A 26,780-nucleotide genomic window follows, 5' to 3' on the forward strand; every position below is an offset into this window, starting at 1 on the left:
TTTTATTACATCAATGGCTTGAAAATTTTTATTTAACTTCAGCAAATATTGGAAATAGAAAAATGAATTCTGCAGAATTTCACAAATAAATGTCCCACTCTCCACTAACAAATGTTATAATTCAATGGCTAAGCAATTATAATGCTATGACATTCACCACAACGATGTGCTGAACTAGAAAACAAGCAAAGAGAGACATGGGAATATTACTTACAACAGCATTATTACAACATATTTTCTTTAAAATTTTAACATGGATTTTATCACTTCAAAAGATATACAGCATTTCCGTTATATTTGCAAACTTAACCTTATACATCTTTTAAAATCTTGAAAAATTTTTAAGCAATCTAAAAAGCACTTAGCAAAGTTTTAAGTCTACATAATGGAATGCTATCCACTCCAGTATAAATGTTCATCTTAGAGACGGTGACTGTAAACACTCATTATTTTACGACATGCATAGACTCTACTGACCTTCCTTCTGAACTGTAACGCTCCTGAATTGTGCTTTACGACAGTGAGGAGAAGCTGCAAAGACCCAGGGGAGGCGGGAAGGCATTGCACACGACCATCAGACTCAGAGGACCTAAAACTGCCTTTAGTCAGTCTGAGGCAAAGTTCACTTGATACTAAAAATTGAATCCTGGGTCACTAGGTGTACAAACAGGACAGAGACATGAGAAGTATCTTTCCTTTGCTTTCCATGAAAGCAGGGACCCGGTTAGTGTAATGCACTGTTTGGCTTATTTTTGGTGTGCAGTTATACCAATAGTACATCTCATGGTTAGAAAGACGAAGCAGGTAGAGCTGAATTTAAAGTGGCACTGAGCTCACTCAAAGGTGGCGCTGGGAAAACTGTGTGACAGGACCCTGCTTCATGAGTCCGCCACAGGAAGCTTTGTCAACTTTTGTTTTTTTGATTAAGGTTTGTGACCACCACTGGGAGGGTCTTATAAAACCATCTGAAACCTTCTTTAGGATGCTGTTTTGACAAACAAAGAGGCAGCTGGCGTGCCGTGAGCCTCTGCTCCTGCTGACACAGCACCCACTGTGTGCTGTGAACCTCTGCTCCTGCCGACACAGCACCCACTGTGTGTCAACACTCATCTGACCAGCACAACTGAGGCAGGGGACCTCTGGGTAAAGAGCTCGATTACAGAATTGATCACTGCTGCTGACCAGTCAACACAATATTCAAGTAACAGGGTGTTTAAGTGGATAAGGGAACAGAATTACCTAAACACTTTACATGTTCACATAAAATTAAATAAAACAAACTTTTAATGCATATGCAATACAGTTTATATCTTTAGGGATCTCTAAACTAAACCTTAGACTATTATTTGTGTCCATGATACTATATTTTGCACAATAACTTATATTTAGAAGATTTTCCCACAAAAATATATAATTATGACATTCACATTGATAATTTTTAAGAACCCAAAGCTTAAGTGACATTCCATCAGAAGCAGGCATCATGTTCCAAACCTAACCTGCTGATGCACCTGACTTCTGACACGTGACAGTCACAGCCCAGAGCAGAGCCCGCGGCTTTGAAAGCTAAGCAGTTTCTTGGACTTACATCACTGTGGACTGTGTCATGAAAAGTTTAAAACATGGAGACTATTCCAGCAGCAGCTGCCAGGCAAAGCCCACTCTCTCCCCTTTGTCAAGTGAAACGGCATGCCTCTTTTCCTTGGAGAAAAAGCCCACATCAGCTATTCTGGTCATAACCACACTGACCGACACCGGGCTCTTCAGCTAGAGGCCTCGGTGCTCACAACCAAGAGAAAGACAGAACAAGCCTGGTGCCGGGCACAGCCGCTCTGCCTGCCGCACCATCCAAGATGGTCACCAAGTCTAACCACTGCCGAGAGGGAGCACACTGAAGGAGGGTAGCCCGGCACAGAGATAGACACAGAGCCTCCGGATGAGCGAGGAGCCGGCCTGCAGCACGGCTCTGCTCACTGCAGGGAGGACATGCAAACACGCTAGGTGAGCAGGGTTTTATCATGTGCCTCAGTGTCCTTGTGAGTCATGGGCAAAGTGCAGGCTAACCTCATCCTTTCCCCTTCAACTACACAGCAGGTTTATGATAAAAGCACAAAAAAAGTTACTAGTGTTACTCTGTGACCGGTCCCTGGGTGGGGACTGTGGGATGTGCTCTGGCACATCTCTACAGCTCTTCTTGAACAATGGGCTGGCGTGAGACAGGGTGGACAAAGTCCCTCTGTACTCGACCTGGGAATGACCTATCTCCAGACTTCTCAAGAAGAATGTATATCCTATCCCCAGTTGAGATCTCTACAGCTGAGCCTCTTTCTAAAGAGAAAATCAGCTAACTTAAAAAAGGGGAGGGGAAAGGTGCTTAGGAGTCAAACCATCGAATTTTAATTGCATATTTTAAATTCTTAAGAACTCCACTCATACCTTAAATACTTTAAAGCATCTACTTTTTTTTTCCTTTTTTGGTATTGAAAGCAGAAAAAATATTAAAACAACAAAAGATATTTCCACATGGTTAGTGCAGTCTCAAATGGCTGTGGATGCCAGAACGCAGTCCAGCCGGCTGCTCCTCAAGCCCTGCAGGCCTACAGTCTGGTAAGAGAGCAAAAGTGATTCTCAAGTCTCAGAACATTTAGTAGCAATCTTTGCTAGTTCCCAGTCCAAACAAATGGCATTATATACCACTCTGTAGATTATTTCTTTTCATCTTGGTCTCACTAAGCAACACATCCATCATTTCTCTGTCCTATCTGCTGCTAAGAGACAGGGGATAGTGTTTGTGTGATCACACCAGTACACAATTGACACAAAGGACACGTGGAGTGACATACAATGGCCAGGCACGCCAAGAGGATGAGAGCTGATGGTGTGCAGCGTCTAGAAAACCATCCCTAGCTTGTCTATTCTCCTTTACTGAGCTGACCTGACATTTAAAGTCTGCATTCAAATCTGCAGACACTCTCCCCATCTGCTACACCTCAATGATGTCATCTTTGGCAAGCAATAAACTTTAAGTAAGACACTTGAACAGAAAAGGGATTGATAACATGGTTGCCAGAAGGAGAAGGCACCAATTCCAAATGTACAAGCACCAGGTACAGTGATATGAGCCAAATCTCTCGGAGCTGGGGATGGTGGTGGTAGCTGGGGATCAAGAAGAGATGGGTGCACCCTCATCCTGGGGTTACAGTGCTGAAGGCTGAAGGCAGAAAGCATGGAGGTCCACGTTCTCATTAGGCTACAATGTCCAAGGACAGTCGCTGCAAATGAGTTTTACCACTTGGAAAGGAGAAAAGGGAAAGAGTTAGGGGAGAGAGAAAGGGGACAGAAGTCACCTGATCTACAGCCATAACTCTGCCCTCTCTTTAGGGAAACAGGAGTTGTATCAGGAAGCTTGGTATGATAAAGGTGATGTGGTCTGCTGATGGGCTCGTGATTTCCAAAGAAGCATGATTTTACTTAGGTGGCTGCCCCAGGAAAGAAGGGGAGAATTTTTCTAGAAGGCCTACTGGGTCTTCTGAGAATTACACTATGCACAACGTAGAAACTGCAGGCCATGCAGGAACAGAGCTGGGCCTTTCAAGACTACCTGTTCTGAAGCTGCTGACTGGGGGAGCTGCCACTGTTGGGGCTCGGGGGGAGCCAACTGGAGGGTAGGTCCCAGACTCGAGGGAGTTGTGCAGGCCGTGGGCCCCCAGCCCATAGGCAGAATGAGATGCAACGGAGCTCTCTGGGAAGTCGTGCCAACGTGGAGGAACGAGCAAAGAATTAAGGCAGATGTAGCACAGGACTGGAAGTGTATGCCTTTTTTGGTAATAGCTGCTTGTCCACAGAGATGTGATGCAGATGGCTAGGTGATGTCTTGTAATACCTGATATCTGGATAACATGTCGTCCATACCAAGTGTTCAAAGCTACCAACAGTTTTCATGAGGCAGATGCGTATCTTACGTCGAGGACAGAAGCAGCCTGAAGGAGGAAAAGAGGAAGGAAATCAGTGAGAGCCGCGACCAGCACACCACTCTGGGGCAGGCGCACTGTGCACGGTGGGCAGGCAGGCGGGTGAGCGGCACTGACCCCGTCCTGGAGCAGCTTTTCTCTCTAAGCCTCAGCTTCTCTCTGCCAAGGGTGTAAGAGAATGGCACTTCCTCTGCAAGGTTAGATAAAACAGCCAGGGCCGTGTCCCACAGGACCGGGAAAGCAGGGTCACCCAGGTTTGCCCGTAATAAGAATTCCAAGCACTGGTCAGAGGCAGGCTGTGGTACTGGCTCCTGGATACCCAATGGCTCCTCTTGGGATCCTGAAGTATATAACCCTCTTCCTTAAAGGATGAAGACACTTTTTCACTTGCTTCTTTTGTTTTTCAAAACTATCCAAGAGACATGGTGTCTTACTACTGAGGAAGCAACTGGGCTAAACTCCAGACCGTGAGTGTGGTCCCTCAGGTGACCTGGCACTGTGAAGAGCTGCTCACAGCACTCAGTCACTCTTGAGTGCGGTGGCAATCTCTGACCCAGTTGCTCCATCACCCTCTGTAGTAGATTGCAAACTTTATTTATTTTATATGTAAGTACACTGTAGCTGTCCTCAGACACACCAGAAGAGGGCATCGGATCCCATTACAGATGGTTGTGAGCCACCATGTGGTTGCTGGGAATTAAACTCAGGACCTCTGGAAGAGCAGCCAGTGCTCTTAACCACTGAGCCATCTCTCCAGCCTGATGCTTTCCTTTCTTAAGTGGAAAATCACTATAAAACTGACTGTCTTTTTGTTAGTAACACTTGGGAAAATTCTGATGTCTTCCATCCTGTGAGGACAGATATCCCCAGTTGCTAGAAACAGGATAAACAAGCCGGTGAAACCAAGTCTCCATGTTCCGAGCACTAGCGTTCTCAGTCCCCAGGCTCTTGGTGAGCAGACATCATTGTGGCCAAGCCTCCTTCTGCAAGCTAACCTCAGTGCAGAGACAGAAGGGAGGCTCAGGGTATGAAGGAGTGCACGCCACCAACTCTGGTGACCCAACTTTGATTCCCAAAGCTTACAGGTGGAGGAGAGAAGGGTGGGAAGAAGGGAAAGGATATGCAGGCAATGGCCTATGTTCTGCCCTGCTGCTGTTGTCTCTTTAGAGAGCTGCTGAGGTAAGCAGAAAGGGAATCCAGCACCACAGAGAAGCTCTAACTACCAGGCTACTGGGGTGTGAGTCAGTTACAGAAGAGCACCCATACTGACAAGGACATGCTAGGACATACAAGACTAACAGGCACAGGAAACCAAGCATTCAAGGACAAGCCTCCAGGACTCCTCATGAAGGAAAGCTGACACCACTAATGAGGTTCAGCCAGGCAGGACTGAACCAGGCTTAAAAAAAATGAAGCAAAACTCTCTGCAGAAGAACTGGCCTCCCAGCATGCCAATGGCCTAACTTTACCTTCAGCTCTCTCCACTGCCTGTCTCCACACTTGCACTGGCTCAGTGTCGAGTCACAGCCCTACCGATCTGGTTTCCAAGCCCTTGGAAACACTGTCAGGACATAGGCTAGAAAGCCTTCACTCTCATAAATCCTAACTTCTTTCCAAGTTCATGTTTCTAACAGAGCATCCCTTGTTCTGCTCAGATGGTCCATGTTCCATGGCCTTAGACTGGGCCTGGATTAGGATAAGTGCTGCTCACACTACAGTGTGCACCTTGTACACACACTACACACTTTCCTGTAAAATGTATGAGTCTGATTCTCAGAGGTGCTGTGTTGAGAAGCTCTCCTCACAGAAAGAAACACCTTAAGCCTTGCATATAAGTGGCCTCACTTTCTTTCAAGGTATTCATCAGCGTGTTTAACAGAACAGAGCCAGAGCCCAGAACAAAGCCAGACAAACACAAAACAATCAACTCCAAATCACTCCTGAATGGTTTAGGAATGACACTGGAAGTGAATTTCCTCAGAAAGGTAAGTCAATCCTTAAGTTATTAAACCAGTGGATAAATCCAGATTTGTACTGACCCCTAGCTTTGGCCTCCCATGCTGCTCCTGCAGGAGGAAGAAGTGTGAAGGGCGGAATGGGCAGAGGCAGGAGGTAGGAGAGCAGTCCTGACTCACAGGAAGTGGAAGGAAAGACCGGTCTCCGGGCTGAGCCACCCTGACAGCTCTGATGAAAAGTGTGTTCATCTCCCAAACTGCAAGGTCGTCACTGTCACATAAGTCCCAGCAGCCACAGGACCTACAACTGTCTTTGCCAGCTAAAGCTGGCCATCCCTGGACAGCAGGACAAGCTGGAAGGCTGCTGGGAATCCCTCAAGAGAGCCTAAAGGCATGCCACCTCACCTAGAAGGTGCGCAGCTGCCCACAGACAATGGCAACACTCGAGACTGCTGAGCGGGCCAGTCCTCAGCAGCTTCGGATGGGTTTTGAGCGTAGAAGGAAGCCAGGCTGCAGTTGAGGGTCAGTGGACGCTGCTGTGGTTGTTACAGGCAAAAGGTGCCAGGCGACTGGGACCATGAGATACTTCAGCAGCTGCCCAGCCCTGAGCAGGGACGGGTGCAGGGAAGAAACCCCTTCCAGGCTCACCTCGTCCTCCTCCTCAGCGGTCTTGATGGTGCTTTCTGGGGACTTGATGGGCTTCTGGCTAGCGGGCCCATTGCTCTCGTCCTTTCCGTGCTCTGCTTCCCATTCTTGTAAAACTTCATCTATGTTGAAGCGGCGCCGATAATTTACAAAAAAGTTTTTCACCTGAACAACTGACTTGTTCCCAATCACATCTGAGATCGCCTGAAAATCTCGCCCATATTTCCTAATGGCTAAGGACAGAAGAGAATATTTTTTTTAAATATTTAATATAAGAGAAAAAAAAGTTTAAATTTTATTTTATCTATTTACTTTTACTTTATGTATGTGAGTTTTCCCTGCATGTATGTCTGTGTACCACATGTGACCCTTGAGCCTGCAAAGGCCCAAAGAAGGAGTCCAATCTTCTGGGACTTGAGTTACATGTGGGTCCTGGGAGCTAAACTTGGGTCCTATGAAAGAGCTGCAATGCTGTTACCATTTTTAAAAAGCACAGTTCAGGCTGGGAGGTGGCTAAGCAGGGAAAGCACTTGCTGATAACCTGATTAAGCACAGACATTATGTTACAGCAGTGGAAAAACATGGCAGTCACCTTTAGAGGTAGCTTACAGATGATGGCATAGACATTTAATAAAACCCTGAATGCTAGCAATCTCTCTCATGTCATCTCCACAAGCTGCTGTGGACATTCGCTTCGCCTGCTCGGAGCCCCTCGTCTGAAAGCATCCCTGTCTTCTAATGCTGATACTCACCTTGTCCTGTGAGATCTGTTCTCACCACCCAGAGTGCAGCGAGCAGCCACTCCAAAGGATAACTAACATACTCACGCCCTTAGACAACCACAGCGTTCATGCTAATTTAAAAAACAGGAAAGGCCTGACATTCCAGCCCTTGGGAGTTTGAAGCAGAAAAATTTTGAGTTCACTGTTAGTCTGAGCAAAAGATGAGACTGTTTCAAAACACGAAAGACGCGGACTGAAGGTGTTTCACAGTGCTACAGCATCTGCCTGGCCTGGTGAAGCTCACTCCTCAGCAACAATACAGGCATCAGGTTACACATGCCTTCGAGAAGATGGGTTTTGACATAATCAGCCCCCAAGTGCTAAAGCACAGTCCCTCATACCTTGTACGGCAAGAAGCTGCTCTTCCGTCGTCCAGCGTGCGTTGCATTTCTGAATGACCTAGATATCCAAATGGATTATCAACTTATTACATGCATCTTTATGGCAGCTTTAATAAACTTTTTTTCATGTCAGGATTTTGATATAAACTTGGTTCCTAAAATTTTATCTCTATCTTTCCAAAACAAGACATATTAAAGATATGTTCCACACAGACATCACCATTTCAAGCACGTAACTCAGCCCTAACTCTAAGGTAAATGTAACCTTACCTCTGGAAGTCGGTAAGGCTCTATCCCACCATCAAGCTTTTCTTTAAGAGCACTGTTCGTCTGTTTAATGTTCTGGATCTAAGAGAGAGAGAGTTTTGTCATAAGTACATGAGAGGCAAGAAAGGCATCCTTGATGACAAAATGGAAAACCATGGCAGCAAAATTCCAACAGGCCTGACTCTGACCAAGTACGATGTCTTCATCTTCTCATAAATGACCTTTCCCCCAGTTTTTGCTTGAGTTAGTATACCTAGGTTTTCTATTTATGCCCAATCATAAAACACAGAGAGAAGGACAGAAATTCAGCCACGTTCTTTAATTTTCCTACAGATGCCCAGAAACAGACAAGTCCTCGTTCTCAGCTCTCAGGAGAGGACACTGCCCGTGCGTGATGGGGTAGAACGCTGGCTCTAACATAGACCACAGAAGGAAAGAACAGGTGGAGTGTGAGAAGGAAGACATCTGAGATATTCAGGAGCGGTAGGCAGGTATTACCTAAAGAAAACAGTCTTTTCTGTTTTTGTTTTTGATTTTGAGTCAGGGTTTCTCTGTGTATTCTTGGCAATCCTGGAACTCACTCTGTAGACCAGGCTGGCCTCGAACTCACAGAGCCTCTGTCTCCCAAGTGCTGGGAATAATGGCCTGCACCACCATCGCTGGGCTAAGAAGAAATCTTACTAGCAAAGCAACATTAAAAGCAAGACTTCACAGTAGGAAAGGCACGACACACCATTTAGTTCCCCCATCCTTGTCCTGGACAGCAAGCTCAAGACCTGACTCTATCACTAATACAGTGACAGACAGACAGACAGACAGACAGACAGACAGACAGCCCTGTTGTCTTACTGAGTCCAAGGCTATCTTGGACCTTGCAAGACTGGCCTTGAGCATGCTACCCTCCTGTCTCAGGCTCCTAAATAGTAGTAGCTATAGCCTGTTTCATCAGGTTCTGGTTTCTAGCTTCATTTTTTTTTCCTTTCACAAATTACTCTGGTAGTTGAGTGTGATGCGTGGCCATCAGCAGACAAGTCGGTGTAGTTGATCTCTCCTGTTATGTGGGCTCTGGGGGCTCAGGAGAACATTTAACTAGACCCCATCTGATTCTTAAACAGCCTTTTATACCAACATATTCTTTTCCTTTTCTTTTTGCCTGTCCTGTTTTTTCAAGACAGGGTCTCACTGTGCAGCCACAACAGACCCTGATCTTGCTATGTAGGTGAGGGAGGTCTCACACGAATAGAGATGAGCCCACCTTTGCTCTAGAGTGCTGGCAGTAAAGGTATACACGACTTCTAGTTCCCACACAATCTTTTAAAATTCCATTTTGTTAGGTGCTTTGGGGTGGGTTGCTCTTTGAGAGAAGTTCTCACTTTGTAGCCCATGTTGGTTCTGCCTGCAACTACCAAGTGTGGACTGAGAGTGGGAGTTGGAGGCAGTACCAGCCTGGGCTAGAGTACACCTTGTCTTCAGAAGACCCAGCAGTGAGAGGTGGAGAGCTAGAACCCAGGATTTAGAGTTAGAACAGACACATTAGCAAGCAGTCAACTGAACGGAAACGGAGTAAAAGTCAGGATACAGCTACGTGTGGCTTTTAAAAAAAATACAAGCAGCCTAACCCATGTGGCGGCTTTACTGCCCCCATGAGCATGTGTCTACCCCAAGGAAGACATGTCTACTTGATCTGGCTCCCAGGGACGCCTCTGTCCTTCTCTACTTCAGAGCCCCTGCCACACGCTTCCCCATTGAGGAAGCGGCACTCCAGCCCCAGCCCTCAGTCTTCGCCAGGCGAGCACGGGTCGGGCTGCTGGTGGGAGAAGCCCTCATTTCCCTGCTCACAGAGGCAGGCAGCCACTCCACCTCCACCTCCTTTCCTTACAGCACTACCTAGGCTCACAGAGTTCAAAATGGCGTCTGCAGCTTTCAACATAGAACAAGTGGGGCTTCTTGAACTGGTCAATCATGCTTTCTGTTATTTTGAAATAAGTCTTTCCTTGACATATCTATATAAACTTAGGTTCCTAAAGTTACCATCCCACTGACTTTTGACTGGTGCCTTTTGACTCTCAAAGTGCATCTATCCCCGCACGACCATGTTAGGCTCTAAGCCCTCCCTCCCTCCTGCCCTCCCTCCCTCTTCAAAACTGCCAATCTGAGTAATTACTTCAAATTAAATACACTCTTGTCCTTGACCCTGCTGAGAAAAAACAAAAAAATGTTTTTTCCTTCTACAATTAGTAAGAGGAGGGACTCTTCTTCCCTCTCCACTGCGTCCCCACTCAGCAGAGCTCCCACACTGTAAGCAGCACCAGAAATGTCCTAGCACAGCAGCCCAGGCAAATCTGCGAGGATCAGACCTAAGGATTAATCTTCTCATTTGAAAAGAGGTCTCTAGGAAGATTAAGTGATTCCCCTAAGATCAGAGCACAGCTGTGCCAGCAGCAGGCTAGACTCTGGAAGGATGCTCGCCCCTCGTCTGTGCTGCCTCCTTAAACCAAGGAAAAGACAGAACCATCAGTTCCCACCATCCGGAGCCCGACCACCTCTGACAGCTGGCTCCCCATCACTCAGTCTCATCAATCAAGAGAGAAAAGGAGAAACGGAAGAGGGAAGGACAAGGGAAGAAGATCACCGATGGATGGAAGGTGCATTCTAGACTGTGAGGCTGACCATGATAACTCAACAATAATATCCATAAACTGGATATGGAACCAGTGGCTTACGTGAGCTCTCTGGGACAAGGCCCATCACTGACACACTCTCCTCAAAACACTCTATTATAAGAGCACCCCAAATGTACCAAAATGTGTCTTAGACTAATTCTACCCATGGATGTGTAAGCCTTGCACATCAAAAATGACACAATACAAATAATTAAAGATCGGTATAGGTGGAGGGGCATATCATCTCTACCCACCAGAAAACCCTATAAGGATAGTAATTTGAGGGGCTGGAGAGATACATGGCTCAGTGGTTAAGAGCACCGACTGTTCTTCCAGAGGTCCTGAGTTCAATTCCCAGCAACCACATGGTGGCTCACAACCATCTGTAATGGGATCTGATGCCCTCTCTGGTGTGTCTGATACATGTGTACTCATACATCAAGTAAATAATATTAAAAAAATATTGTAATTTGAAAGCTAGTGGTGGTACACGCCTTTAACAACCTGGCAGATCTCTGAGTGTGAAGCTGCCTAGTCTACAGAGCGAGATCCAGGACAAGCAGGGATATACAGAGAAACCATCTTAAAACAAAATTAAAGCTATTCATTTAATAGCTGTAACAAAATCTTAATCAAAATTTTAGTAAAAATTGTTATTTTTTTCTGGAAATTGAAAAAGTGACACACAAATTCTTAAGGAAATACGTTGGGCCAAGGATAGTGAGAGCTGGGAGGCTTCGGCCCTGCTGCAGCCATGATGCATACACACCTCAGGCACTATGCAATGGTGAAGGGCAGACAGCAGAACAGAGAATGTAAAATCAGAACTGCCCATTTTTAAACAAGGTCTCGATGCACCGCAGGAAAGACTCGACAGTCTTTTCAATAAGCAGTAGTTGGTGAAACAGATGCCCACACTCAAACACCTACAACACCATGCCCATGAGATGGGTAGGAAACAAACGGAGAACTGGAGGAAAGAAGGGAATGCAGAGGTAGAGGCAGGAGCCTCGTGAGCCTGTGGCCAGCCTGAGCTGTGTGGTGTGATACAGTGCTAATAAACACACACTGACCCCTAAAAACACAGTTAGGAGAAAACCGAGGACAAGGACTCACAGTGAGGACAGCCCTGGGGCTGGGGGCTGGCAACTAAGTGCCTGGTAAGCAGCGTCTCTGAGGCCCAAGGAGACCTCAGCACAACACAGCAGAGGGGCCACAGCTTCCAGACAAGGGTTGGCAGCAAGTATAGTGACCACTGCCACTGGAGACAACCATGTCACCCTGAGGAGCTCAGCCATGCCTGAGGATATTTCTGCTGTCACAACTAGGAGGGTAAAGGTGGTCCCCGATAAGGGGGGCGGGTTGCACCTGGAACTCACAGGCCGGTCCAAAGTGGACTGCGGGTGGGAAGTGCTGGTACGGTACAATCAAGTACATGTATATTGAAGGGGCACTCTGGGAAACTCTAAACAGAGGATGACCTGTTGGTTCTCTATGGGATCTAATGGGGGCCTGCTCTACAGAGATGTACACAAAATGCACCGGATTCCTAACATTCATGGTAATAGTTTATACAATGGCCCCAAATGTCTACCATAGCACAATGGATTGCTAGTAGGTATTTATAAAACAATGAGAAAGAACAGATCAAAAGTAACAGTTTTATAAAACACGGGCACATCTCATAAAACCATAAAAATAAACATTATCTTATGGTGATACAATAAAAGCAGACTGAAACAGTCTGTGAGGATTCTTTTAACAGTGGTGGAAACCAAACCCAGGGCTTCCCACAAACTGAACGGGTGTTCTACTACTGACTACATTACAAGCCTCAGCCCAGAATCTGCACTTTAAAAATCGTAATAGCTGCCCTCTCCTGGGAGGTGGCTCAGGCATGAGAGGCATGATGGAACTTCAGAGCTGGAAGGGGATAGTGGTGGAGGGCACTAAAGGCAATACGCGCGCGCGTGCGCGCGCACACACACACACACACACACAGAGTTTTATTTACATAAATAGCCTATGGATTTCTCTCTATAAAATAGCTCAATCTGAAAGTAACCTTTAGAGGGCAGGGGCAGTAGTTAATTGCCGGCCAGAGGCTGTGCATGCCTGGCAGTCAGAGTTTAATCCCTGGACTCCATAAAAGGCAGAAGCCAAGAGTCCACTCCAGCTGCTGTCTGCTGACCGCCACACATCACAGCATGTCCCATCCCTTCCCGACATCTGTGAGGACACTCTAGTGTGCAAGCTGCCTTCCACCCTGGGCTGAAAGTACCTGTCGTTTGATGGAGACCAGCTCCATGTCCAGCTGTCTCAGCACCGTGGTGGCAGCAGTGGCATTCGCAGACACAGCTTCCACATCTTCTTGAGACAGAAACATGCCTTTCGGAGGTTTCCTTTTTGCTCTATTTTTAGCTTGTGTGCTGTGCTTTTCTTTTTTGACCTGAGGAACTGTCTCAGTAGGGGGTACCTGCATGATATACATATTTGGTAAATAAAACTGAAAAACAAAAATGTCAAATGGATAGTAGTAAGCATGTGTTGTTAACATAGCTCCAAATAATCTAAAACAATCACCATGCTTATCTAAGCACCAACCACTTAAAGAAGAGCTGTGAATATGAACAAAGAACATTGCTTTCTTTCCTCTTCAATAGAAACATTGTATCCTCCCTCCTCCAGCCTGATAAGTATGAAGGAACACTTTCTGGCCTGCACTCTCTCCTGAGCCCTGCGGCCACCTAGTTGTCGGTGTGACAAGCAGATTAAGTGAGGAGGTCACCTCTGGGGGCTGTGGGAGGATGGGAAGAGGAGAGGTATCTGAAAAGTTTTCCATTAAGAAATACAAACTTTGGGACTGGAGAGAGAGTTCAGTGATTAAGAGCATTGGCTGCTCTTTCAGAGGACCCAGGTTCAATTCCCTGCACCCACATGGCAGTTCACAACTGTCTGAAACTCTTTTTTTCAGAGGATCCAAACCCTCACACAAGCATACATGCATGGAAAAACACCAAAGCACATAAAATAAAAATAAATAAATAATTAAAAAGAAAAAACAAGAAACTGGCATTTCGTCATTATCTCTTCATGGACAACATTTAGCTTTTGGAGTGACATAATTTGCTCTAAAAATGTGCTGTCATTCTTAAATCACTGGGCAAAATTTTAAAAGTACTTTCTCTAATATCAGAACCTTAAGGAATAAAAAACACAAAAGCATGGTCACAAAAGGATCACGCCTCATTCCGAGGACATCATTTAAACACAGGATTTACGTGAGCATGGTGGTGATGTATTTGTAATCTCAGCATTTGGAAGGCAGAGGCAGAGGCAGAGGCAGGAGGATCGGGAGTTCAAGGCCATTCTCAGCTACACGGTAAGACTGGGGACTGGGGCCAATCTAGGTCATAGGAGACCTTAAATATGCACATGGGAAACCTTAAGGCAACAATTCAACTTTTAGGAATTATCTTTTGTTTTGTTTTGTTTTTTTGAGACAGGGTTTCTCTGTGTATCCCTGGCTGTCCTGGAACTCACTCTGTAGACCAGGCTGGCCTCAAACTCAGAGATTCGCCTGCCTCTGCCTCCCAAGTGCTGGGATTAAAGGCATGGCCACCACACCCGGCAAGGAATTATTTTAACAAGAAAATTTGTACAAAGACATAGATATGTGACTATTCGCTCCGCACTGTTCGCACAGAGAGGACTTAAGCTATCAAGCCATTTAAGATCAGTTAACTCCATTCTAAGATGTTCATAGAGTGAAGTAATACATGGGCTATGTATATATGTATATTTAAAATACATTTTAAAAATTGTACAAATTAAGAAACCATTTCACAATGTTTAAAAATAAAAATTCTGAATTATATATACATATGGACATATATGTTTTAGAGGAGGTTGTCTTCAAAGCTACCAGAATGTCGGTGGCCATGGCTGATGGTGCTGTAAATCACTTAATTCCTCTCCTTCTGCTGAACTTCATTGCCTATTTTATTATAAAACTCATGTAACATTGCTATAATTTTACAGTTGGCCTTTTGTTTTATCAAGGTTCAAATAACCATCCCTGCCATTACAGGGCAGAAGCTGAGACACTTCCGTGCTCCTGCCCAGATGTTGGTGGCCCCTGGCTTACCCTACTTACTCCCCAGCCCTGTCGTGCCACCGCTGTTCTCTTATAGACAGCAAATGTGGATTCCCTTAGAGTTCCTTCCCATGTGATACAGAGAAATACCATTCCAAATCCTATAGAGCAAAGCTGGCGTTGTTTACAGTGTTGCGTCTGAATGGCTGAAGTCAGCACTTAATATAGTAATGCACAAGAGGCAGGAGCTAGGGGAGAACTAGCATTGGCATTTACTGCCCAGGAATATTAGGAAGGAAATACCTCCTTTTTGCTTTCCTTGTTGGGGTCAATCTCAACATCAACAGGATTAGTGCCATTCGTTTCTTCGAGTTCGTCCTCACTGGAAGAGAAGAAGGTTATTCTGCATTAATTCCATTTCACATAAACACTTAACACATTCTAAAAATGCTCTATACAACTAGAATAAACGTTTTTATAGGGAATTCTAACTCTGTAGTTCTTTTGGTCTAGTGGTTCTCAACTCTGCTAATGCTACAATCCATTAATACAGTTCCCTATGTTTTATGGTGACCCTAAACCATAAAATTATTTTCACTTCAACTTCATAAATGTAATTTTGATAACTGCTATGAATGCTAATGTAAATAATTTTTTGGAGATAGAGGTTTGATACAGGTTGAGAACTGCTGCTCAGCTTCCTAGCCATTAACTTCATAGAGAGCTGTATGGAAGGTTAATGACCAGTCAGCGCCCCTGTCACGCTGGAGTGCTTGTAAGTCTATATCCTAACAGGGTGAAGGGCCCGTGGAGCAGGGTCACAGCATTTCTTGGTACCAATAAAGCACTACAAAGAGAACACCCAGGAATGTCAGCTGGCTTTCTACGCCATAGTCAAGGATAACAAATCCCAGCCTATTTTATTCAATTTTGACTGTTATTTAGCAGAACACATCTGCACACAGCAACAAATTCAATGTATAATCAAACTAGACCTAAGGCATAAAGAAAATAAAAGCTTTGATCAAAAGAGTATTGAGCCAGGCACATGCCTTTAATCCCAGCACTAGAGAGACAGAGGTAGGCGGATGGATGGATGTGAGTTTGAGGCCTGCCTGCTCTATAGAGTGAGTTCCAGGACAGTCAGAGCTAATTCCAGAGCCCCTGGAATGTCTTACAGAAAACCTGGAAAGCCTAAGTTGTTGGTGGTCACACACTCCTACCACTCAACACAAAAGCCTGTGGGCCTGTGCGCTGTCTTCTGAGAGTCAACATCTCACTCATCCTCAACAAACCTGCCCAGGGCTATCAAGCAGAGCCTTCAGAACTGACCCTAGAGCTCACCAAGTGAGGGGATATAACCATTCTCACTGATCTCTGCTATATGCAAGCTGAGGAACAAGAGGTAAGACACACCTTACTTCTTGAAGTTTAATGAAATACCCTTAAAATGAATACCCAGGCTGGGAGGCAGGCTCAGTGGTAGAGTATTAGCAATGTGTAAACTGCTAAGGTCAGTCCCTAGCATTGGAGGGTGAGGGGAGGAAGGAAAGAGGGGAGGGAGGGAGAGAGGGAAAGGAAGAGAGGGAGGGAAGGAGAAAGAGAGAGAGAGAGAGAGAGAGAGAGAGAGAGAGAGAGAGAGAGAGAGAGAGGCTCAAAACTAATAGTGATAAAAAAGCAAAACCCTTCTAAGAGATTATGAACTGACCCTCTATCACTCACACAAGACACAGATGGTCAAGGGGAATACTCATTTTCAACTTGACAGGATCTAGAATCCCCCAGGAGACAAGCTTCTAGGCATGCTTATGAGGGACTTTGTACATCAGGTCAGCTGAGGGTGGACTGGTGCCATGGGACGACGAACAGCTTGCTCTCGCTCTGCTTCCTGTCACCCTGCCTGCCCTCTTCCTCCCTGAGCTGTTTTTAAAGCAAGCTGAACATAAGTACATGCTACATGGCTTCTTGTTATCATACTCAATAAATTCTGATCTGTGAGACAACAGCGAAATTCCTTCTGATTAAAAGGTGTCACCTTTGAGGGGAAGGAAAGAACGTGTTCAAGTTCCCTGACTGAAGAATAGAGATCTACAGGGGGTCGTTCATGTCTGCTGCATCTCAGGAGGGTGCGACTGAGGCGCCTTGTCTGAGTTCTCCTGGGGGAGCCTGTCACTCACGGCACCTTTCCTCTGTCCCCAGCTCTCGGACTCGGAGACACACACACACACACACAAACACGTGCGCGCTCAGATGACACCGCAGGAGCGCTCACCTCTCTTCCCGCTCCCGCTTTTGCTTGCGAGCATGACGGTCCATCACACTGGTTTTAGTTCTAGTTTTCTTCCAAGAGTAGTAAAACTTCACCAAACTGGCTATGGACTTATCGGGAAGCTAAGTGCAGAAATCAAGGTTGGTGTAGATATAAAGCTAGTATTTACCAATCAAATGTTCTTAGGATATAGTTCATAAGGATCATTCGTTGTATTTTAAATTATACAGAAAAGGAAAACCCAACAAAATGCATTTTCCTTATTAAAAATTATCTTTAATTTTATTATAAAAAAGTTGGACCAAAAAAATCAAACAGCAAAATTAACGAGACTTAAAGACCATACAACTAAATAAACTTCTATGCAGTTAAAGAGGCCACTCAGAATCAAAACTGTAGTTTCACGTTGAATTTTATACTTTCAATATTGAGTATTTTATGCACTTTATCATCCACTAAAAATGAAAAAAAATTCATGAGTTTGAACTACAAAAATAATTATTTTTTATGCATTTTTCAAAAATAATACATTTTCTTTTTTAATTTTTTGAATTTGTATAGCCCTGGCTGTCTTAGATCTCAAACTTTAGATCAGGCTGGCCTTGAATACCGAGATCTATCTGCCTCTGCCTTCAAATACCACTGTTTGTAGTTTTGAGTTTTTTGTTTTGTTTATTTGCTAGTCAGAAAGCTAGCAGGCCCAGCAAATCTGTCTCCACCACCCTTCCTCACCCTTCCTCACCCCTCCCCACCCCTCCTGCACCCCGACGGAGCTGCAGTTGTGTGTACAAAATGCCTGAACTATTATATGGGTTCTAGGATTTGAATTTAGTTTTCACAGTCAAGACTTAAAACAACTCTCTTACCACCAAGCCATCTCTCCAGCCCCTTGTTTAATCAATACAAATTCATTTTAATATTTAATGCAAGCACCAGTAAATTTTAATCTGGAGTTTATCAATAGTTTTCTAGAAAGTAAAAAATATAGCCAAGCATGGTGGCACATGCCTTTAATTCTAGCACTCGGGAGGCAAAGGCAGGAGGATCTCTGTGAGTTCAAGGCCAGCCTGGTCTATACAGTGAGTTGTAGGTCAGTCAGAGTTACATAGAAAAACCTTGTCTCAAAATACCAAGAACCATCCAACCAAAAAAGCAAACTTACAGACAAGGACTGTGATATCCCTTCAAAAGCAATCACCAGAGATCCCGCCTGTTGACATAACCTTTTGAGGAGGACAGTCACAGGTTGGGGGTCGCTGTGCTGTGGAGGTATGGCTTACAGACTTGGAACAGCAGCTTCTCTCTGTACTAGAATTGCTGAGCTACAGAAGGTTTTTAAAAAGCAATTTAGTAAGCCACTTTTTCTAAAGGGGATTGTCTTCAAAAGGAAATATTTGGGGTTAGAGACATGGTCAGTGGTTAAGAACTGGCTGCTCTTCCAAAAGGCCATGGGTTCAATTCCCAGTACCCACATGTCAGCTCACAACTGTTTGCAATTCCTGTTCTAGAGATCTGATGCTCTACTCTAGTTGCACCAGGCACACAAGTGGAACAAGAGACATACGTGGAAGCAAAACACTTACACACATAAAACAAGCAAGCAAATAATAAATAAATAATAAATAATAATAAATAAATGAGATATTTAAAGTTGATGATAACTCTGTCTCACATATAAGATATAAGAAGCAAAAAATGAAATGACAAAAAGAACAAGAACAAAACCCTGCTCACCATTTGCTGGATTCGATGAAAAGTTTTCCCATGAAAACTAAAGGCTTGCTCAAACAAGACTTTGTCTTCTACAGTCCACTCGTCTGGAAAGGGCGTGAAGTTGGGTAAGTCGGCCAACGACTTTTCAATGTTATGCTTATGCCAGAAGAGCATCCCAAGAGCCTGGAAAATGATATTGGTAAGATTTCAGAACATAAACAACACGTTAGAATGGGGGTGAGAAAGCAAACAAGCATTGCATGTTTGTAGCAGGCAGGCGAGGAGACCGTGGAGAGCTGAGGCGTCCCGCCTTCTGCAGTCACAGTGTGGCAGCCAGTCTACCACCCCAAGTCCTTCTGAGCACCCAACTCAGTGTGCCAAGCACACACACTATGAGCCATGAGCGTGTGTGCCCAAGCTCAAGACGCACCATCTCGTGAACCAGACACCGTGCCTTTTCAGGAGCTGTGTTCTTTCCCCCAAATCCTTTGTTCCAGGCCCAGCAACCAGCTACCTAGGATTCTGACTTTGCTGGACAGTGTCTCAAATAAGTGGAAAACAGACATTTTTGTCCCTCAAGATATGGTTCCCCTATGAAGTCCATACTTGCTTCCCACACAATTCTCCTGCCTCACCTCCCTAGGGGTGGGAATGACAGGTTTCTAGCTATTCTTTCCGGTTGCCACAGGGAACATTCTAAAGTTGTAAGATTCAGATTGGTATTTATATAAGCGTAGTTTCAACAAAATATAAAAATATACCTTCTTAAACAGCTATTTCATCCCTTTCAGTTATGGACACCACAGAATTCTATCTATATCATATATCAGAAAAAGAAAAGCAAGCTAATGTTTTAGAGGAATCACTTAGGCTATATGCAAAATGTAGAGTTACAAACACTGAGGTAATATTATCAGCTTTCAGACTATTTCTCCCAGTTGTATCTTATTTGTTGCCTTGAGTCTGGCCTGACTCCTACATCTGGGTCTGAGTCACTGTCTAGTGTCCTTTCCTTTCTTCCTCAGGACTCCTACAGCATCCTTGATAAGCATACATGAAAAGTCCTTTTTTATTTTTAAAATCTGTTAATGTCTTAGTTTATAATTTTACTTAGTTGTGTGTTTGTGTGCTTGAATGCACTTGCGTGTGTACATATATGCACAAAAGCCAAAGAACTCATGTGTATGACAGAGGACAGCTGGCGTGAGTCCATTTTCTCCTTCCAGCAGCATGGACTCAGGAATGAACTCGGTGGCAAGTCCCCTCACTCACTGGGCGACCTCACAGCCCCTCTTTTCTGAAGGACCAGTTCTGTCAGGTGAGGGAATCTTTTTCCCTTTCCCATTCTCTGTGCTAGGGAGTGAACCCAGGACCTACCACTAAGCTGAATATTTCTCCACCCTTTTTAAAACTTTTCCTTTGGGAGCTGGAGAGATGGTTCAGTGGTTAAGAGCACACTGACTGCTCTTTCAGAGGTCCTGAGTTCAATTTCCAGCAACCACATGGTGGCTCACGACCATCTGTAATGGGATCTGATGCCCTCTTCTGGTGTGTCTGAAGATAGCTACTCATATGTTTAAAATAAATAATTCTTAAAAAAAGAAACTGGACATCTAGATTTAACTATGCAATAGCCCTGAAGATCAGATGCCTGCTTCCTCTGAGGTGCAGTCTCCTTTTCTTGCAGTTTTTATACTAACTGTGAACTGTCTCTGTGCGGAAGAACAGCATGAGGTGTGACTTTCCCCAGGCACACACAGCAACTGTCTCATTTTCTCCTTGCATGTTGTTCCATTTGATGCCTTCATCTTTCGTGTCTGCCTCTCAGAAGAGAAAAATGTAGTGAGAGCGAGAGGGTAAGGGCACTGGCTCTTTACTTCCTGGATGTGACTCTGCTGGGAGAGGAGTTCACAGGGAGGGGCAGCAGGAAGGAGCCGGTTTCTTCGCCTGCCCTTTGATCCTAGCAGCCATCAGTCAGAGGTCAGAGATCAAGAGTTCAGATTTGCAACATGGAAGAGGGTATGTTTTTGTGTGTGAGCTGCTGCAGGAACCGATGTGCAGCAGCAGAGAAGGGGGAGCAGCTGCGGCCCGTCTGGGCGGAAACGCTAAAATTTGAGTGCATTTTGTTTGTTTTGTTTTTCAAGACAGGATTTCTCTATGTAGCCCTGGCTATCCTAGAACTCACTCTGTAGACCAGGTTGGCCACAAACTCAGAGATCCGCCTGCCTCTGCCTCCCAGTGCTGGGATTAAAGCCACATGACAGTGCCCACAGGCCCAGAGCCTCCGAGTCTTTCCAGAGCAGATGTGTCGCAGTTATAGCACAGGGCCTCCAGCTCTCAGGGAACGCACTCTGGTGTTAACTTGGTATTTGTTTCAGCTCACCAAGAAACCAGCTCTAGAAGTGAGTGTGTGTGTGGTTCCTCCTCCTGTTTTAGACCCTTAAGGTGTTTCAGAAGCTCCTTGCCTGGGGATGGGCTAACAATAAATACTAAGTCTGTGACAGGGAGGGAAGAACAGCCAAACAGCCAAGACAGAAACACTGTGGCTGAGAGCAGCTGGATGGGGAGCTTGTTTCCAGGTCATGATCATACAGAAGTGCCTGTAGGAGAGAGAAAACCTGCAAGCACCGCAGTGGGAAGCTATCTACAGGCCAAAGCTGGAGAGAACTCTAGGCCCGCACCTCAACTCAGTCAGTCAGTTGGGGGTTGTAAGCAACAAGCCTGAGATACGACCATAAGTCATTGCACAATCAGATATCCTAAGGGATGGTAAGACATTCCACAACAGGATGAGAAAGCAATCACACATTCCAGGGAGAAAACCAAGCTAGTTAGCATTTACTGCATTTTGCCCAGTCAATGAGGCTAACAGCCCACAGGACACTGAGCGACCGGTGGGCCAGCAGCAAGCTCCGCTTTCCACAGGAAGTGAACCGTTACCTGCTCCATGTTGTATCCGTGCTTCTCTTTGGCGATAGCAATGTACTCGTCCACTGAAAAACAGAGGAGACCAGTAATCAGCCTGAGGACAGCAACACCACACTCAACACAGCTGTCTCCTTCAAAGCCTATCATGCTCATGTGAAAATAAAAAAACACAACATAGAATACAACCCTAGTTAACATCTAAATCCCCTAGAGAAATGTCCAACTGGATATACACAAATATTAACCTATTGCCACATAGTAAGACTATGAACACTATAAATGTCCTGCATCAGCTTCTGTCTTCCAGGATTTAGAAACTTATTTAGTGTAAAAGGAAAAAGGACAGACAGAGAAGGCTCATCAGTTACGAGTACCGCAGAGTCTTCTGAAGGACCTGAGTTGACTCTTGGCACCCAGATAGTCGGGACTGCCTGTAATTCCAACTTGGGAAAGTGGGAATCTGACTCTCCTAGTGTCTACTGTAATCCTCACATACATGACACAAATAACACACACACACACATACACACACACACATATAATATTTTGTAATTTTAAAATAAAACAAAACAAAAAAAGAATGCCAGCACAACTGCTGTTTTGCTTGTCTGTCTGAGAACGTGTCTCACTACCTAGCCCAGGCTGCCTCATAAAGCCGACCATCACAGCTACCTGAGGGCAATCACTTCGGTGGATCTACAGAGCACCAAAAGGTTGTGATGAGTGCAGAACACATGGAGCCTGGGCACCCACGGGAGACCCTGCTCTGTAACAGTCAACAGACAGATTTTTATTCCTGAAACCCAACAGAGGTAAGACAGCTTGCTAAGTCAATGCTGGTGGTATCTGCCCCAAAAGTAAGGCAGCAGCACAGGCCAGCTGTGTCCACGGAGGGTCAGCAGCCGACCCGAGCCCTGCCTCTACTTATCGTGCTTGCAACAGTCCAGGCTGACCTTGAACCTGTGGCAACAGCTCTAAGGCAGAGTCTGGCCCTAGAGCTGCAGCTTTAATGCTTCCCCATAGCAACATCTAGGTTCCTACTATTGAATAAAATTTTGGTTACTGTCATTTTGGATTTACCTTCAAGACTGAGGCCCAAAGGACTGGGCTTTTAAAAATTAAAATAAGATCTGGCAAGGTGGCTCAGAGGTAGAAGAAGCACCTGCTACCAATCCTGACAAACACATTAATCCTGGGGTCCACGTTGTGCAAGGAGAGTCAACTGCTTGACTCACGGTTTTTCTGTAGCTTGAACAGAGTAAGGAAACAGGCATGATCAAAAGAATTTGATAGAGGCCAAAGGCAAGTAACAAAAAATACCCTGGGTTGAGCTTTGTTTGTTTCTATGTTAATATTTTTAATCCAATGAAACAATGTCCTTAGTATATGCAATGAGCGTTTCAAATTCAATTGCAAAAGAAAGAACACAGATGAAAACTACTGCAGTAAACTCAATTCACACTCCCTTCCCCAGACGATGCAGAGTCAGAACCTGTGGTCCTTAGTAGTCTGCAAAGAGTAGGGGCCATACCATGAGGCAGGTTGAAGACAAAGCGTATAGACTTAATAGAGCTTTAAAAAAATGAACCTATTGTGATTTGCAGTGGCACTAGGTACTACAAAGGAAATACTACAGTAATTTCTGTCATGGCTTAAAATCGAGAATGCCAAACATTTCTAAAGAATATAATAACAAGATTGGAGATGTTCAGTAGAGACTTATGCCTGGTGTGTACAAAGTTCTGGGTTCAATTCCCAACACAATAGTGTATAATAAAAAAAACAACAACAAAACCAAAACAAAAACCAACCAAACAAAAAAACCCCATGGTATTTCCTTTTATTGTTATCAAAGAAGTTATCCCTAAGACTCACATAGAAGCAAAAGGAACACTTAAGTACAGCAGCTCTGCCACCTGGTGGATATGGACATTACTACAACTAACATCTGAATCCTGAACATCTTTAAGGAAAAAGAGAGGATGACAAGTCAGAGATAAGTATGCTATTTCTTACTATTTCCACTGCGTGCAATACCCCTTCCCCAGAATCCAGTAAGTGCAACAATGGAAGAGACAAGAGAGATGGCTGCTCCATCCAGAGTCAGGGGCCTTCAGTTCTCTTCAGGTCTTAAGTGTACTTCTGTGTAACTGGATAATTCTGTCCTCTTTTCCAGATCTCACATTTGCATATCAGTGTAAGAGTGAGCAGGCCAGGGCAGAGTGTGGGGCACACCTTTACCCTCAGCCCTCAGGAGGCAAGTGAAACTCTATGCCACCAGCTTAGACTTCATAGTGAGTTCCAGACCAGCCAAAGCTACATGGTGAGACCCTGTCTCAAAACAAATAAACACACACACACACACACACACACACACACAGTCACTCACGTTAAGATACAACACCCCTTTAACTCTTCCATATCAAATCAACTCACTTGTCCTGTCCCTAAGCAGGGAGCTGAATACTCAAAGCAATCTTACTAGGTCCATGTGTACTTGGCTGTGCACAGAATAATTCACGAATCAAGATCTGTCTGACTTTAACAGAAGGGGTTGGGTAGATAGAGGAGGCACGGAAGAAGGCAGTGCGTCGTTATCTACGCCTCGTAGCTGCGCAGAGTGGACAGAAGCCCTGGCTTCTAAGAGCCTGCCAGTTGAGCTACCTTGCTCAACTATACAACAAGAATGAGATTCTTCATCAGTCCTTCATAGAATATTAGGAAAGCATTTAAAATAAGCAAGTGTAAACAGCTATCAAATCAGAACATTTCTTTTTTGCCCCTGTAGTTTCAGCCATGCTGGGAAGTGAACACACCAGGGAACACACCTTCCTTTATTCTACTTTTCTCGTCCTGAGAAACAAATCCAGGCCTTTCCTATGTTAAATCAATTTTCTACCACTGGGCTACACATTTGTTTGTTGGTTTTTCGAGACGGATTTCTCTGTGTAGCTTTGGCTGACCTGGAACTAGCTCTATAGACCAGGCTGGCTTTGAACTCAGAGATCAACCTGTCCCTGCCTTTCCGAGTGCTGGGATTAAAGGCATGCACCACCACTGCCAGGCTCCTGAGGTATTTCATTCATGCCCCAAACTTCCTTTTCAGGACTGGAGACTGCCTCACAAATGACTCCTTTCAAGGCTGCCTTCACTGAGGTGCTAGGCAGGCAAGACAGTGGCAATCAGAAAGCTGTCTCAATCTCTGGATCCCAGGGCCTTGGGTGGCTTACCTGTCTCTAACCCTATTTATAGGCCTAGCAGGCTGGTGAGTGAAGCAAGCTGTACAATACAGGAAGCTTACACACTATGCCCAAGTCTTCCTCTCTACGCTTGGTCCTGCTGGCACAGGGGTCAGAGTGAAGACTGCGCTGAAGGGAGCGAGGGGCTTACTATTACAGATCCTCCCCCATTCAATGCTGCGACTGCGTGTGGTTTCACTTTTCACTCAGCACAGACACTGCCTGGACACTGCTAGAGAAGAGAAACAGGTTCTTCCACTACTTGCAGCCCGGGCGCAGCAGGGTAGCCTGTAATGAACCACCGATTATACTGAACTCATCCTCCAGCAGCCTTTTTAGCTTTTTGGCTAGTGCTATTCCCTATAGCTACTTGGGTCCTTCTGGGATTCTCCTTACAACTGAAAAGAGAGACAACTCAAACAATTAATTGCAATCGTCCTAAGTACCAGAGGAGTAGGCTTATGTAGGCAGTCCACTCTGCAGAATGAGGGGTCCTTTCCTGTAAGGTTAATATAGCATGCTGTTAACCCATTCAAGTGTTATTTATAGTAAGGAAACTAGAAAACAACAACAATTAACAACAAAACCCACAAAAACCATAACAAAACCCTAAGTATTTGAGAATGGAACTTGGCTAAGTAAATTAGGTCACAAATAGGAGTTTGTGAGCCACACTAACCCTCCTTCCTCTCTCTGGCTTCTGATTCGCTGAGATTACAGGCATGAACTACTGTGCGCAGCTTTGGGTTTTGTTTTGCTGTTAATTGTTTTTTAATGATATATGGACTCGTTAGGTAGCCCAATTGACCTCAAAATCTTGATTCCCATATCTTAGCCTCTGGAGTCCTGGGGTTACAGCCCTGAATAACCACACCTTAACCTCTTTCTTTTTGTTTTGTTTCTGGTGTTTAGTTTAGTTTGTTTGTTTTTCTTTTCTTTTTTTTGTTTGTTTGTTTTGGTTTTTTTTCAAGACAGGGTTTCTCTGTATAGCCCAGGGTGTCCTGGAACTCACTGTAGGCCAGGCTGGCCTCAAACTCAGAAATCCACCGGCCTCTGCCTCCCAAGTGCTGGGATTACAGGCATAAGCCACTACCTCCCGGCTTTGTTTATTTTTCAAGACAGGGTTTCTCTGTGTAGACCTGGCTGTCCTAGAACTCACTATATAAACCAGGCTGGCCTTGAACTTATAGAGATCTGGCTGCCTCTGCCTCCTGAGTGCTGGAATTAAAGGTTTGCTAACCTATTTCATTTTTAATGGCAGGAAAATTAGAGTATAAAAACTATGGTATTGAGTGTGAAACCACAGCACACTCAAGAGAAGGGACTGGAAAGCAAGTTGACACAAGTAACCACAGCCAGCCACATAGTTCAGAGCTAATGTGATGTTATCAGCAGAATGCATGCTTTTAGGATGTGTGAGCCCCCAAAACTCCCCAAACAAAAAATATCCATATGGTAGAGTGAAGGATGATCAATGACTTTTAATAATGAAAATAAACTTGTAAGTTAAGTATGTACTTCCCCCAAACCCACTTAACAGTAACTTGTACACCTTATGGCCTAATCTCTTAAACATTGAGATGTATTTGATAATAGTAGTCTTTTATGGAACCACAAAAAAATAAATTAAATTCTTCAATAATGCTTTATTCTTTGTCCACAATCCAATCTGGCTAGTTAAACTCGAACTGTATTATATTTGACAAATTTAAAATATATCTGTTAATTTCATCCCTACCTATGCATGCTTTAAAAAAAAAAAAAAAAAAGGTATAAACAGAGAGTCCTTATCACACCTAACAGCAGTAGCAAAATTCCTGGGTATGAGCAACAATGTTACACCCACTAGACTGTCTGCAATGCATAATCCAAACCCAGCAGCAACAGCAGAGGATCCTGAGCAAATCCCTT

The 26,780-nt window shown here is 44.7% G+C and overlaps 1 protein-coding gene across 2 annotated transcripts in view; it reads right to left on the minus strand.

The window, feature by feature from the left end:
- Rcor1 (REST corepressor 1) overlaps nucleotides 1-26,780 on the minus strand; it is a 77,372-nt gene continuing 50,592 nt past the window's right edge. Inside the window, exons 4-13 of one of the 2 annotated variants that reach the window (XR_007978272.1) lie at nucleotides 21,643-21,695; nucleotides 18,724-18,885; nucleotides 16,993-17,111; nucleotides 15,024-15,102; nucleotides 12,906-13,100; nucleotides 7,965-8,042; nucleotides 7,695-7,752; nucleotides 6,575-6,804; nucleotides 3,884-3,980; nucleotides 1-3,291 (exon numbers count right to left, since the gene is read on the minus strand). Coding sequence is in view for 1 of the 2 variants with exons in the window: in XM_052184993.1 (XP_052040953.1) it covers nucleotides 3,939-3,980; nucleotides 6,575-6,804; nucleotides 7,695-7,752; nucleotides 7,965-8,042; nucleotides 12,906-13,100; nucleotides 15,024-15,102; nucleotides 16,993-17,111; nucleotides 18,724-18,885; nucleotides 21,643-21,695 (1,016 nt within the window). In the remaining variant the exon portion in view is untranslated. Of the gene's footprint in view, nucleotides 3,981-6,574; nucleotides 6,805-7,694; nucleotides 7,753-7,964; nucleotides 8,043-12,905; nucleotides 13,101-15,023; nucleotides 15,103-16,992; nucleotides 17,112-18,723; nucleotides 18,886-21,642; nucleotides 21,696-26,780 lie in introns of both variants that reach the window. The other variant, XM_052184993.1, reaches the window with a different exon arrangement.

This window comes from Apodemus sylvaticus, chromosome 6, assembly GCF_947179515.1.
Source record: "Apodemus sylvaticus chromosome 6, mApoSyl1.1, whole genome shotgun sequence".
In the NCBI taxonomy this organism is placed as follows: Eukaryota; Metazoa; Chordata; class Mammalia; order Rodentia; family Muridae; genus Apodemus; species Apodemus sylvaticus.